This window comes from Amblyomma mixtum, chromosome 3 (assembly GCF_055824585.1).
Source record: "Amblyomma mixtum isolate Tamu chromosome 3, ASM5582458v1, whole genome shotgun sequence".
Lineage (NCBI taxonomy): Eukaryota > Metazoa > Arthropoda > Arachnida > Ixodida > Ixodidae > Amblyomma > Amblyomma mixtum.
In genome coordinates, this window is record NC_143014.1 from 115,735,597 (window position 1) to 115,751,521 (window position 15,925).

A 15,925-nucleotide genomic window follows, 5' to 3' on the forward strand; every position below is an offset into this window, starting at 1 on the left:
GGAGCATTACCTTGCTTACTAAGGCCGTGTCTGCTCACTGTTGCCTGTGGCAACCTGCTCTTTCCACTATCTTGAGCAACAACATTGGCAGCAATGGCTCCTATATTATGCCATGGTGGCAGCTATTGAGTAGTCCTAAAAATGAAAGGAACCTTTGAGCTCCATTTGTGAGTGTTGCGCACTGCTTTGCATCATGTAGCTTAGCTTGGATGTTCACGACTGTGCACTGGGCTCATTAAATGCGTATCTAGCGGTGGTTCTGGCCCCTTGTGAGTGCAGTGGCCACTCAAAAGGACACTACTTCTGCAGGGTGACCCCAACGTGCCCTCTGGCCAGGTGACATTTGAGGTGGTGCTGCAGTATTCGATGGTGCTCACAGCGCAGCAGCAAGCGTCTATCACAGCCCTGGATGCCATTGAAGTGCAAGCAGCGGACATACCATGCAACTCAGTGCCAACTACACCTCAGCCGTTCTGTGTGCCAGGCGACTGCCACGAGCGTTTTCACGAGATTCCCAAGGTTTGCATTGCAAGGTTAGTGCAACTGCAACACAACTTTGCATTTGGTTATGGCTCATGAATTTAGGTGTTACTACAGAAAATGGCACAGTTTGGAAAAGGATTGTAAGGGACTGTAGAGCATTGCTTTGTCTTCTGTCATTGCACTAGAGTGATAGTTCTCTTCATTTTCCTTAGCAGTGTTGCACAGCTCGTTACATAATGCAAAAAAGTTGCCTAGAAATACTGTGAGGTGTCTAAATATAATGCTTATTACTTAAAGTTTACAAAAACCTGCACGCTTCAGCTCACTGAAGCCTGCAAGGTACTTGTATTAGTTAATCGAAGCATGGTGCTTTGGCAGCTGCCAAGGTGCTGCAGCAGCATGTCTTTGGAGCTCTGGTAATGACCGCATTCAGTGATGGTGGCAGTTCGTATTGACACATGCAGTTTTCGAGTGCATGTGGGATGCTAGGGCCACAGTTTCCATCTTCTGCCATACAATGGTTGTAACAGCTTGTGGGTGTGTGTATGCAATGTTATTACATAACATTGCATACTTACAGCTTAGCAGTGCAGAGCAGTATGCAATGTTATTACATAAGTATGCAATGTTATTACATAACATTGCATACTTACAGCTTAGCAGTGCAGAGGGAAGGCCACCTTCTCACTCATGTCAGAGCATCAGAATGAAGTGTTGAGAAGTTGAATTTGTACTAGAGCATCATGCCTTTTGTGCAAAAGTTGCTCATTGTTAACCTTGCAATGCCTGTGCTTCGAAAATTTTGGATAAAAGTTATGACCATCTAGTGTGTCATCACTAATGATCCTGTCATTTCATAAATGTAAAGAACCAAAGACTTGTTTAAAAAAACATAATTACAGCATAACTGCATGTTATACGCAGATTCATACAATGAACCAAAATGAAAAAGCAAGAGTGCTGCATCATCTATTAACTTAGCATTTGCGACCACAGAAAATTTTGGCTATATTTCTATTAGGGTTAGGTTTCACATGAATTTCTTTCAGCTGGCCTTCATCCCTGTCAGCTGGCACCTTGACCTTAACTTTGATACATACGTTGTAAATGACCCTTTCTGGATATATGCTGCCGATTCTTGTAGTTTTACGGGCAGAAATAAAAATTATTCAAGTTTTTACACACTATATCACAGATAATGTGCCAAGCATTGCAAGGTTAATTAAAGGGGCACTGACAAGGCTTTGACATCAAGTGCAGTGTGTAGGTTGGGTAGCTATACATAATTGCCTTTGCAATAGTCGCCTCATAGGTGTGGCATGCATGCCTGTACAGGTGTTAAAAATTCAAATATGAGCCCATTCACACTCCCTCTGGGCAGTGTGAATCTCCTTGTCCACACAGGTGACAGCAAGGCCTAGATAATTTCATTAGTCTATCATCCTGATTGGTGCATAACAGGCTTCTCTGGCACCTGGTTGTCTGCGGTCTGTGGCGGCACCCTTTCCCTCACCGTCTGTTTTCAAGCGTGAGGAAGCAAGCACATTAGTTTCGCTCCATCTCACAACTTGTTGGCAGTGGAGTGGGAGCTATGAGCGTCAGCAGACAGGCTTCCGTGCCTGTCTGGTTGACCTGGGGCGAACCAGTCTGGCTCATGAGAGCAGCACACTTGCAGGTGCTGTGACCTTGCGCACATAGCTTTCACTCCACTGTTAACTTATTGTAAGATGTCAAGAAAATTTTGCTTTTGCTCATTTGCTGGCTTAATTAGATAATCATGCTCAAATTTTCAATTGTATATTTGCAAATTAGCAATTAAAACTGATAATGTTAACAGTCCTAATTAATTATATTAGTATATGCTGTTGGGCTAGCTGATTTCAGGCATAAAAACGGGGTATGTCAGTAATGCAACTCTAAATGGCAGATGTAAAAGGATGCGAAACAGTAGCTAGCACTTCCAACTGTTCTTTTTTTTTTTTCTAGGACTCACAACTTTTTAGACATTTTTCGATAATGTTGCACTAGTTTTGATCGTAAGAGATAAAACTAGAAAACCTGGCTGAATTTTAAAAAATTCAGTACTCTATCTGAAGTCATAACTGTTTACCCGCATAATCAACCCACTTTAATAATGGACCTGCCCTCCACTTCTGTTGTTGAGAACTTGCTTTTTTTTTTAAGCATTAGTGTTTCTTTGCGCATTCCTCAGTTTTGCACCATCTGCAGCACAGACCTTGGTAGCGCGCCAAGGTTGTGCACACCGATAACATTACGGCAAATTTTTCTTATGACGAGAACTTCTGCTGGGGCTGGCATGTGAACTTGGCAGAGCACCAAAATGCTGTGTGTCCTTGACCGGAGCACTGTAGGCAGTGACTGGCTCAGTGCACTGCTGCATACCCTGCTGCGCCACTATAACGTAGCAGTTTAAACGAGAACGCTATAAAACATCCTGTACTTTGAAATGCTTTATGGAGGAGGCAGGACCTTCAGAACCCCGGCTGTGGCGAGCTCAGGATCTGTAACGAAAATGCCTAACCCCTCTCACATAACAGCTACCTCTTAAACATTTGCATTGCTGCTGTGCTGACTCAGTGGTTATGGTGCTCGGCTGCTGACCCGAAAGACGCGGGTTCGATACCGGCCGCAGCGGTCAGATTTCGATGGAGGTGAAATTCTAGAGGCCCGTGTACTGTGCGATGTCAGTGCACGGTGAAGAACCCCAGGTCGTCGAGATTTCCGGAGCCTTTCACTACGGCGTCCCTCATAGCCTGAGTCACTTTGGGACATTAAACCCCATAAACCATAAACATTTGCGTTGCACACTCATAACTATACTGCTAGTTTTTTTAACCTCATTATGCACCTGACCTTGAAGGCCAGTGTTTAGCATGTTTGCTTTATTTTGCCATGGTCACAAATTGTTTGGATCATGCCGTGACACAGCAAACACCTTTCAAAGCGAACGCTGCTAAACACTTCACGAGTGCACTTCGTGAGTGTGGCTGACCACGTGCTTTTGTGGATGATGGACAGACGGACAGGCAAACTGGTGGGCAGGCATGCAGGTGGACATATTTTAAGTCTCGCAATAAAATCTGTCAGAACTTTTTTTTAGCATTAGCATCTTTAGCATTTCTTTTTTTGAAGATATTCGATTTGTTATGCATTTTACTAATCTCTCCTTTCTGTTTTCTCTTTAAATGAAATAAACACTGCGCCTTTCTATTCAAATAGGATTAAATCGTTGTTTTTATTTTTTAATGCGCTTACTGGAGAGTGATAGCATCAGGTGGTGTCAGCCCGTTTTAACATAAAACAAAGTAATGTGTCACTCAGGGAATTTTACAAATGCACTCAGGGAAAACCTGAAAAACTCCGGGAATTTAGGAACATCAACTTGATAGCCACGCTGTTATACTTCAGAACGAAAAGAACTCCAGAGTTGTGTGTGCAGATCTTTTTTCTAAAATCTATTGGTTAAATATGCTGGTAACTTAAAGAAAGAATACAAGCAAAAAAAAAAATAAGCTGCTGCACTTAGCCAGAAATTAATTACAAAAAATTTGAATGTACAAAACATTGCACATATCCTTAGCTACCATTCTTGCGATTTTCAGCTGCATGCATATACACTGCACTTTTCGTGGCCTTTCAAGTTGGGCATTACGTGCTGTACCACTAGAGAAAGCACTCGCGTGAGGACATGAATTGGAGGTAGATGTGGGTTGTGCTCCACATTATACTTGTTCTGAGTTCTGTTCTTGTTTTTTTTTTATAGCAGAGCTTGCAGTCTCAGCTTTTTTTTTTTTGTTGGTAGTGAATGGGTTCTATGGGTGAAAAGGGGGCATGGCCTTCCTGGACATCATCATAATCAAAAATCTGCTGGCACATGTGTTAAAATATGTTGGCAGTGTATTGCAAAGACCCTAAAGCGCCAAATAAAAGCACTCATTTACAAATCAAGCTCACTTCATAAAATACGACGGGAAAAGCAAAACGAAACGTGCAAGCACGCGCCGATGTCACAGGCCTCTGAGATGAAGTCTCGCATTTGGAACTGAAATCCGATCGTTCCACATGGTTGTCTAACTCATCGCTACTGCTCTTTAAAAAAAAAATGGAATAAGAATCGACAAAAGTGCTCAGTGTAGCCTTTCACCTTTGAGGAGCACGCGGCGAAACAGACGGCATGATCGGCAGCCAACGAACTACTTCTGGTCAAAGTTTCATTTTTTACATCACCTCCTCGTGTTAGAAAATGAAAAAACAAAACTGAAATCAAAGATATTGTGTTGTAGAAGCAAACCAGATGGCACAGCTTGTCCATGAGTGCCGTCTTGAATTTTTGGCTGAAGGTTCAAAACGTCGGTCATACCTGACAGATGGCTTGTGGCGCAGTAAAGAGAGTTAAACCTTAAAGGTGCATTAAAGAGGAATCTGAACTAGTCTTTTTACCACTGGTACTCGATCTACATGTTCTGAGCATCCTTAGAAATTTCTAATTATTGTCCTCTGTGGCCGATTTTCCTAATTTATATCAGATTAAATGTCCCGGCTCCCGCTTTTTTTTTTTAACTCACCATTGACGGTAGGAAGAGTCAGTCAATGTGTGAAGTGCCTTTCAGCCAGTCCTGTGGCAGCTTGCCGCTCTTCCATCGGCGGAGTGATACGTAGCGATAGGCGCAAGCAAAGAGTCCATGCTTAGTTTTATTTCCGTGGGCCTAATCTGCAGCTATGTTGTCTCTGACTGGATCTGTTTATTAGCGGAAACCTAGAAAAACAAAATAAAAGCGAAACCGAAGCCGTCACGTGACTGCCTGAAAGGTACTCCACGCGTCAGTTGGCTCCTCCTATCTTCACTGGCGAGTTCAAAAAGTGGCAGAAGCCAGGACGTTTAATCTGATTTAAATTAGTGAAATCGGCTGCATAGAAGAATACTTCGAAGTTTCTAAGAATGCTCGGAACGTGTAGATTGAGTGCCCACGGTAAAAAGACGAGTTCAGTTTCCCCTTTAGTGCACCTTTAAAGGGACAGTGAGGAGAGCTCTATTAATATTTTTTTTAAAGCAAAATCCGATAGTTCGGCATTTCATGGCGTTGTTGCCTCTTGGCCGGCAGCGAAAGATGCATTTATTTCTAAGAAATTTGGATTTGAAGTTGAAAAAGTTTTTCCCTCCACTCTGATTCAAACTTGGGATTCTCTTATGACGACACAGGACTAAGTGACGTGAAACATGACGTGCACATGACGTAACGCAGACTCCGTGATATCTGGCGGCCAGCAGTGCGGCCTAGCAGCAGCCGAAAAGAAAGCTACCGCCGGCCGCACGTTGAAGGCATCTATCGGCTATTGCAACCGTCACTTCGTTTACGTCTGCACCGGCGTTTTGCCAGCGTTACGATGGGTCCCGTTCTCGAAGTCGTCAACGAAGTTCTCGCAAATAGACACCTTTAGCATAGCATGTACCTTGTTACCGTTAGTGGAGTACTGGGAGCCCGCCTACCGCCAGTGAGCAGGCGCTGATTGGTCCCGATGCTTCAGGCGCGCGCGTAGCCGCCGGGCACGTGGCGCCATCTGGCGACGTCAAGGAGATTTGCACATGCATTGGCTCCGCCTCAGTGATTCGTGGCTTCTCGTGTCCTAGTGTTGCTAGAACCATTGGTTCTAGCAACACTGTTTTGTCCTATGACGTCATCACACTTGTACTTGCGAGTTTGGCCTGTGGCGGCGATACCTGTATTTTGGTTCTTGCTCTTTTCTACGTTACAAGAGCTTTGTTGTCAGTATGAGTGGCGTTTTTGTAACCAGGAGCTGATATTCTGTCGATACAAGCCAACTTCAATTTCTCCTCAGTGTCCCTTTAAACATCCCACATGTGCATTAAACACTTTTTTGGGTAATGTACTGTCTGATGCTACTTGAAGGTGATCATTTTTAGAGTTAACTACTCGATTTAAAATATTCCAGCACAGTTGATTCTTTAAAGAAGGATGAGCAATTTACACTACCTTAATTAGCACCTTCGTTTCTGAATCCTGCACTGTGATTTTTATTGGAGAGTAAATGGCCATCACAAGAAGAAATTTATTTATCCTGTTCGGCTGAAATTACAGTTTTACCGTTGACCTATATACTTACCACATTTGTTATGGTGTACCAAGAATGGTAACGTTCCACATATCAGTGTGCTTGGAGGAATCATTTCAAATATGTTTCACATTTATTGTTTGCCACAGAAGGCTTTGAGTACTGACCCTTTTGGCAGATTCATATGATCTGAGGAAAACTAGGCGGGTGGAAAAATGATTTGCTGATAGCTGACCCAAGATGAGGTAACAACCATGAACTTAGTAGGTATCTTGAAAAGTGTTTTTATGTGCATTGCTAATGTCAAGCAGTATTTTTTGTGGCTTTTTCAACCGTCTTTGGGCAGTAAAAAAATGTGGTTGCATTTTACTTTTTTTGGCAAGGCAGCATGAGCTGCGACTTTGTAGGTAACTGACAAGCACAAACAAAATTTTTCTCAATAAAAATTTGTGATTTCCATGGGGATTTCTCGAGATGCAGTTGTCACTACTGGGAAGGTTAGTCATCTTCGCTAGGACATCTACTGTGGCCAGTTGCCAGTCATTGATACAGCACTTAAAACAGCAGCGAACGAGGGACACCACAGAGCAAGGAGACATGACACGAGGCTGACTAACAACTTATCTTTAGGGGGGGAAGCAGGAAAATAAGAACACTGCGCAGTCGCAATGAAACAGAAGTGGTCAACGTCACCGGATAAATGAAGTGCCTAGGAAAAAAACACATGGAAAGAATGGGAGGTGTAAGGCACCAACCCAGATGAAGTGGTGAAAACAAACCAGTCTGTGAAAACGCGTGGCTTAAAAACATAGGCGAAGCTAATATGCAAAGTAACAAGAGGAAAAATGAGAAAAAACGCAGGGAGGTGTAGAGCACAAACCCCGATGAAATGGTAGCAGTACCTCACTGTCCTCTGCCCCATGCAAGATATTAGGCTTGTGGTTTTAACACTTCTGTCTGTAGCACTGCACTACTTGAGATATTTTACGCCATATGGCCACCGCGGTAGCTCAGTGGTCATTGTGCTCGGCTGCTGACCTGAAAGACTGAGGTTTGATCCCAGCCATGGCGGTTGCATTTAGATGATGTCAGTGCATAATAAAGAACCCCAGGTGGCCGAAATTATCCGGAGCCCTCCACAACAGCATCCCTCATAGCCTGAGTTGCTTTGGGACGTTAAACCCCATAAATCAAACCATAAACCTGACATATCGAGCCATATGATGTTTCCGTTCACACACAAACAAAGCATATGACAGGCAGCCTGCTTTTCTCAGGTCTGCAAAGAGTGTTTGGAGTCATTCATACAGTACAGTTATTTTTTTCTTCCCTCCTGGCTCCTTGTAACATTATAGTTGCTTCCATGCTGTGTCAAAGTGTTTAACTGGCACGGATGGTGAATTTTTCTCTTGTGCAGGTATCACGGCCTGGGGCAGGTGGCTGGTCATGGTTTCACAAACCCATCCTTCTCACGGGGCCACTGGGTCATCTTCAGTGAGGATCTGTTTGGCTTTCTCTGGCTGGAGTTGCTCTCGTTGAGCATGTACCACAGGGTAAAGGAGGACCTTGCCTAGAGGCCACCTCTCTCTGAGCTGCTGCTGCTAAAGCTGCTAGCATCTGGAGTGAGCTGCGTTGTCAGTGGGCAGATCTGGTCAGCCTACATCACCGGAGAACACTGGGAAGGGGAAATGGTAGCCACTGTGCTGAGGAGGTGTTGGTGTTTCTGATGAAAGTGGCCATGAGAAGCAGGCATGCTGCCGAACAAAACGGAGTTACAGTGACGTTTTGCACAACTGGTTAGCTTTGTCATGAATCACATCACAGTCTAGGATGCAGTGAAATATTGTTTGCTTTTTTACAGTGAAGATAAGCGTTGAGTGTAGGGCTCACAAGGCACTGGCGCTGCCTTACTGATTTGCTGGTCATGGCATGTGCAGTGCCACCTACTGTGAACGTTTCATTTTAGCTGTGGTCGGCTCTTTACGCCTGCCTGTATTAATCAGGATGGTTAGTTCAGGATGCTTATAATGTGACGCCTGAAAAGTGCATTTCTAGGCATTGAAGGATGTGTGTGCTTTTTTTTCCTTCTTGTCAAGAACTATGCCTCTCTGGAGGATTAATTGCCAAATTTCCCTACAGTGTGCAACGCATTTTTGCCGAGGCTGTTCGGGAAGTGTCCTGACATTTTGTTTTTAACAATTTTAACTTCTTGCTGGGAACATTTTTTCTTGTCTGGATAGCTGAATGCTAACTTTGCTAATGTCACGATTGTTTGCCATGACACTGTAGTGATTTGTGTTGGCACATTGCGTTACTGGTTGTTTACCACTGCAGTCCTGTGTCAAGAGGAAAGATCAAAGAGTATAACTGCGCACATATATATTTTTCAATGGTCAGTCATGAGCAGCCCTACAGCGTGATTTTATGATCTCTTGCTATATCTTGCCGAGTTCTTTTTGCTTTTAATAGTGTCATATTATACAGAGACATGCAGAGTGCATGAGACTTTACAGGTTGTTTTTATGTGTAGAGGCTGATATTTTTTATGGTTTTTTGGTGCAGAGACTGTATTAGAGAATCTTCACTGGTTGTCTATGTACTAGCCAGCGTTGCTTTAAATGCATGTGCTTGTACATTGTGTTGTGACAGTTGGGTGAGCAAGCTCTCAATATTTTATGGATGTGCATTGCTAGCCTTAAATGTGTATGCTGAATCGTTGGAGTGTCTGAGCATGAATGTTGGAGGGACCCTTGAGTTAGCTTTTGATGTGGAATTATAGTGAAGCACATGTGGCTGATGGAGTATATTATTGTGGCCACATGTATTAAATTGCCCTGTGCACTGCACAAAGAGCTAATTCAGTACAGTATGGAAGGTTCAATAGGAAGGTTCAGAGGGCATTTAAAACTTCTCCATTTTCTGGTTGGTAGCTGTTATGCCGCAATTAGCTGTCTGCAAGCTGTAAAAAAAAAACAAAAAAAAACGCTATTGTGAAAGGGCATTATGTATCCTTCCACACATTGGAAGGCATACAAGAATTCCAAAATGCCTCTGGTTCAGCTGTGAATAGTAGGCTTCTTGTTTCACAGCACTAGCACTGTTGAATGCTGATTGTCATTGTGGTGTGTTGTGTCAACGGCTCTTTTTAATCCAAGCTTTCGCGGATGATATCTGTAGGCCCTTAAGATTGTGGTGTTCACTGAGGAAAGTAAATGGAACAGGTATTGTTTGAAACTTTCATAAGCTTTTTAATGCCTCTTTTTATGTCATGAGCAGTGTCAGTTAGTTAGAGTGTACTTTCTTTTACATGTCTCGTGCTCTCTGCTGATATAGGTATTTGTGCTTATTTTCTAGGGCCTGACCGCCATCCCGCAGTGCTGTGATACTCTGCTCATTTTTAAATATTTCTTTGTGGTGTTACTTTTAGACTTTTAGAATTCCCATGTTGCTATAGACATGTTGCTTTTAGTTTACATTATTTGTAGTACAGTAGACTCCTTCTAAATGAAAGTCAAAGAGTAAAAGATGTTTGTTCTGCTTGACAAAAATTATGTTCAAGCAGTTGATAATGTTCAAGCTCAGAAAAGCAAAACCGAAACTAAGCGGTCAAAGTGTTCTCGGATAAAGGGCCACCACAGTCTTATACGAGCGTTGGCCAGGACTGAGCTGGCAGTTCGAATTATCCGGATTTCCAAATTAAAGGGGGTCAAAGTATCAAGCTTTCACTGTGGCAGTATATTTTTATCTTGGACAAAGGAAGCAAGTGCTGCCTCTTTGAGTAGTATTAGACAAAACTGTTTTAAGCGATACCTTTCTGTAAAAGCTGATTGAAAATAAGCTAGTTTTTCAGACTAATAAGCATTTAAAGCTGTCTCTAATTGAAATGCAGAACCCAGTACTTACATATTATATCATGCAGTCGAGGATGGCTCCAAATGTCGAAAAAATTTGTCGCTGCATGATTGGGAAACTAGCCAGTGTTTGGCTGTGCATTATTTATTTGTCTGTGATTTTCCTTAAATGAAATTTCATTTAAAAGGAGTCTGCTCTTTTTTTTTTTCAGTGGTGCTGTACTATGTATCTTTTAGCTTCTGGTTCTCAGGTAGAAGAGAAGCGTGAGAATGGCTTGGGAGTCAAGTTTGCTACAGATCTGTAGAAAAGGAAGTATTTACACTGTCATTTTATCGTTTAAAATTTCAAGTGTGCCTATTTTGTTTAATTGAGCTTGGTTTGCTTGGCTGCTTGTGCTGCTCATGAGACCATTAATGGCAAATGTAACTTATGGAGTGCTTGTTCAGAATTTTGGTGTTGTCACTTGTGGTGTTAGACTATCACATCAAGTTTACTTGTGAATGTAGAATTTTGATGTCTTTATGGAGTTTGCCATGAAACCTTGTGTATTACTCATTTATTTATGGCATATTGTTATTCTTACAGCTGGGCGCTGTTATTGGCCCTTTTGGCCATCCCCCCTTTCCAACATTTCTTTTAGACCTCGAGTTTGTATTTTATTCATTACAAGAGTTGGGCTTTTATCTTTCACCTTTTTAAAAATTTTCGTTGATTACATTTTTATGCACATCTTTATATAGAGCATTAGTATTCGTGTGCAAAGGTCCTTTACTACCATTTGTACTTGTTTGTTGAGTTAAATTGCGTTCTGCAGCTAGTGTGTCTTGTTTTTGCCATGATCCTCTGAGTTATTGTCCAGTGCAGCATGCAAAGCCTACATGTGGACTGCTGAGTGAATTCATCCACTTGTTTTCTGGAGCCTTATGTGGCATTGCATGGCATGTCTACCGTTGACCTACGATATAATGATAAATATCCCGACTTTGACCAGCTGGCAAGCTAGTCCGAGTCAGCACCGCTAACCACCTGCCTGTGGGAAGCAGATGTTAACTTCTGTGGATTTGTTTAGCTTCTGTTGTAAAGAACGCTGGCCAGGTGATTCTATGATAATGAGCAATATAAAGTGGCCACGGTGGGCAGCAGGTTGCATTGGGCTGTGCCAGAGGTACAAATGGAAACATTCTACGTGTAATACCTTGTTGTTGGAACTGGAAAAATTCCTCAAGGGAAATTTTCAGTTTTCTAGGTTTTCACATAAAAGGTAACTTACAATCCACTTCAGACAGGTTCCGCAAACATTTGTTTTTCCTTTTTACTCGTTCACTGCTGTGCAAGACTGCTGTATGTCTTTTTTTTTCTCTCTCTCTGCGTTAACAATTGTGTCATGTGTACTGGGAGTTCCATACATTGGCTAAAAGTGAAGCTTTTCTTGAGAAAGTGTTGAAATGAGCAGGCAGAGCATAAATTTTCTGTCTGTGCACCGTTGTCTTAAGCCATCAAACCAGTCCTTGTGCCTTGTGTGCATTGCAGCAGTGCAGGTCTGTTTGCCATGAGCCACCAGACTGTCTAGAATGTAAGACTGTGTGAACTGTACTGTCATGCTGCATGAGTGTGCATTTGCGCAGTCCACTTCAGCTGTGAACAAAAAGAAATGAGTCGGTTGAAATATCTACTATATCTGTTTGTTTTCTTTGTCATTTACTCAATAAAAAAAATGTTTGTGACTACATTGTTAGGAACCTGCACTTTTATTTGGTGTAATGGAAGATTTAAGTTTACTTGCCTCATAGGCATGGAAGAAAATTGCAGTCATATCAGCGAATGCTGAACGAGACTACTGCAGAAATGCTAGTGGCTTTCGTTTTTCCAACCACTTCCTCCACTCAACACTGATCGTGATAGAGCCCAAGAACAGGGTTTCAATCCTGGCCATGATGGACGTGTTTCGATGGAGGCGAAAGGCAAGCGGCTGTGTAGTGCGTGATGTCGGTGTATGTTTAATAAAAAAACCTCAGGTGACTGAAATTTGTCTGGGGCCCTCCACTACAGGGCCTCTTTCTCTCCCTCCCTTCCCTCAGGGTGCTGTTGGGAGAGAGAATAAATTTTGTTCCACTTTTAGCCCCCTGTTCGGGGATTTCAGGAGCGGTTGAGGTTTCTGCCGAGAAATAAGGCAGTTGCTGCACTTTTGCTTGCCTAAAAATGATTTTTCCTAGGAACGGCAATTATCTGCCCACCCACTGCTGTGGCTTAGATACAGCATTCAGCTGCCGAGCCTCAGAACACGGGGCCAAATCCTGGCCACAATTTGATGGAGTCGAAATACAAGACTCCAGTAAGCTGTGCAATGTCTGCACATTGAAAGAACCCCAGGTGATTGAAATTATTTTGAAGCCCACTGTTGCGGCGCCTCTTTCTCTGTTCCTTCTTTTACTCCTCCCTTCCCTCATGGCGCAGTTGTGTCTTCTGAGAAATGAGGCAGTTATTGCTCCCTTGCTTGCCTGAAAAAAAAAAAAAAATTCTAAGAAACGGCAAAATGTGGGCCACCCCGCCATGGTGGCTCAATGCATGTTATGGCGTTTGGCTGCTGAGCTCGAAGGCGAGAGGCGAAATCATGGCCGCATTTAAATGAAGGCGAAATATGAAAGACGCCTACGTGTGTGTGATGTCGGCGCAGGTTAAAGAGCCTCAGATTGTTGAAATTTACGCGGAGCCCTCCATTACGGCGCTTCTTTCTCTCCCTTCTTTCACTTTCTCCCCTCCCTTGGGTGTCCACTGGGAGTGAGACCATTACTTTGTCTTCCTTTCATCATAACAAATTTTTTATTAATCCAAAAGCATTAGATGGCTTATTGACACAAAAACATGGCGTCGCCCAAAAAGTGGTGGCGTTACAAAACTTGCAATTCGTCGAAGCAGTGTGACGTCGTCAAAGGCGGGAAAGTACGATGTTAGCTAGTAGTAGTGTACTAGTACTGCACCAACTACAAAGGGATAGAATACAATTGAAATAGAATAAGAATAGGATATGAATAGAATTGCAGTGTTTTCGCATTAATTGCACGTAAGTTCCTTTAGTACCTCGGCTTATATTTATTTATTGTCCCTGCCCAGCCTGACAACTGGTATAGTATTGCCGTCTGTCGCGCATATGCTGGCAAGTCATAAGAGTTAATGTACTAACTCTAGAGTGAAAGCAGCGGCCGCACTGCCATGTACAATCTGCACACTTTTTTTCTAACTGTGGGTGAAAGCCATATTGGTAATCTGCTCATGGTGCCCAGTGTGTACCCAGACGACATAGACCAAAATTTACCATCAATTACAGCATACTAACCTGGCAACTTGGTTCAGCGAGGCTGCGTTGGCCGTGCGCAGCACACATCAGTGCGGTACACGCAATGCTGCTGCGGCGTCATTACTACCTGGGATGCGTTCAGTTTTTCCTCATTCATTGCCAACTTTTTGCAATTTTGTGTACGGACTCCTTTGCCGCTCATAACATATGGTTTGTATTTGTCTGAGCCGAGGTCAGCAAGGCTGTTCATGAGATTCGGCAGGGTTTTACATTTTGTCGTACAAGGTGGTGCCTTGCTTTGCGAAGTATGCATCTCTGTCCCTTCCTATCTTAACTGGTGACCGCACCTACTGAAGTTTCATCAGCTGCCGTAGTCCCCCATCTAGCGGAAATGAAAGAAACTTCTAAGCGCATGAAGTTGGGCTAGTTGGTTTTCCATGGAAGTAAATTTAGCATAAAAAAAACTCTGCCTCTCCCGTAACCGAGAGTAGAGTAAGCATGAAATGTTTACGGGCATAACACATTGCTTGTAGATGGTACTAGTCAAAATCTTGAAATCGGTCTAGTGTTCGTTATCGGCAGGGCAGAGGCAAAGTCTTCTTCTGTGGCGTATCACTCGCAAAGCGATCGCTTTCCGCAAGACGCTTAGTACCTCTCGTTTTATCATGCTCCATTGCTCGGCTTAAGCAGCTGTGACGGTGGCGGCATTGAAATGCAGGACGATGCAGAAGCGGACACGACGAGACGCAGACCTGACAAGAATGTATATGCAGCGCGTTCGAATACTCCGCGAGCGTATATACATCTGCCTGCCAGAGGGGGAAACGGCATGACCTGAAGGCCCAGCGGCCGATCTTTTACATGCGTGAGTGTTAGGGTGCCTCGATGCCAGCGCTGGCATCGAGGCACCCTAGTGAGTGTAGGACCGTAGCGCCATCCTTGGGGAGGGCGCGAAAGCAGTTTTCTGCCGAAAGCCCTTCTCGCCCTGGAGCTCCCCTCTTTCTCTAAGCGGCTTTCTCTCAAAGTCCCTAACAGATCACGTATGACAAGGAAGTGTATCGTGGCATGCATATGCTTTTTGCACGCGTTAATAGAAATCTGAAATTATAATTCCGTGCATCAGATGCACAGCTCGAGTGATATCTTGATGAACATTGAGAAGACACTGGCAGCAGTTATTTTTTCTGACTCGTTTGGAGAGCAACCGGCCCTTGTATGCCGGTCCCGTAGGAGGGCTTAGAGAGTCTCGTTGAATCTCGTTAAATCTCGTACGGTGCCCGGATGTTCTCGTTTCAGTGCCCGGATGTTGGCTCTCGTTCTCGGCGTGACGTCACCACACTGCCGACAACGGGAGCTAAAAGCATTTCATGCTTAAAAATGGGACACACTACAAGGCACAGCAGGCAACACGTTTGCAATCGGCAAAATGAGCACAGACTGCGTAAGCGCACCTTCAGTTAGCTTGCCAGCTAAGAAATCGAATACCTAGATGGCTAAGAGGCCGCTATTACCTCCGCTAGTTGATATTTTTTTCTGTGTTTTTTGTGTGTTTGCATCTTTTCCTATTTATTTATTGCCTTATCTCCAATAAAGCTTCAGTTAATTGTTAGTAGTGCTCGTGTTGTCTGCAGTTCCCTCTCGTGCTCTGTTTTGGCACTGAATTCACTTCAATTGAAAGGAACTTGAGTGGCAGCTGTCTTTGGTCTCGGACTTTATTTTCTGTATAGTGCTTTTCACATTTGTAGAAGGATGGATAGCTGGGCGAGTTTGTAATAATTCATCGTGGGGGGTACAGCGCGAACAAGACAAAGGACGAAGCAAGAAGACTACACAAATGAACGCTGACTCGAAACTGAAATTTTTTATTGAAAGGAGCAAACATATATATACACAAAAATCACGTGGAAAAACAGAGAAAGAGCATTGGTCCAGCAAAATCAACAACAATCACAACTCATCCGCTAACTTGGCAAAGTCCGGTCAAAGGCCCCCTGAAAACTCAAGTGAACAAAGTCATGAATTATCTAAAAATGATACCTCTTTATCAATTAACACCAATGAAGGCTGGCTGACACACTGTGACTGCTTCTTTTTTATGAAATAGGCTTCCATAATTTCCCTGATCATTTTATCCCGGTGGCGAAACAAAATTTCGCTCGAGTTTACAAAACTTGTGTTTTCACTGTATTGAAGAGAGCGTAT

General features: G+C 43.3%; 1 protein-coding gene across 1 annotated transcript in view; it reads left to right on the forward strand.

Annotated features, from left to right (window-relative positions):
* LOC149351486 (F-box only protein 31-like) overlaps nucleotides 1–12,157 on the forward strand; it is a 37,043-nt gene extending 24,886 nt beyond the window's left edge. Inside the window, exons 8-9 of the mRNA XM_089580847.1 lie at nucleotides 310–533; nucleotides 7,994–12,157. Coding sequence (XP_089436973.1) covers nucleotides 310–533; nucleotides 7,994–8,150 — 381 coding nt within the window. The 3' untranslated portion in view covers nucleotides 8,151–12,157. The remainder of the gene's footprint in view (nucleotides 1–309; nucleotides 534–7,993) is intronic.
* The last annotated feature ends 3,768 nt before the right edge of the window (nucleotides 12,158–15,925 follow it).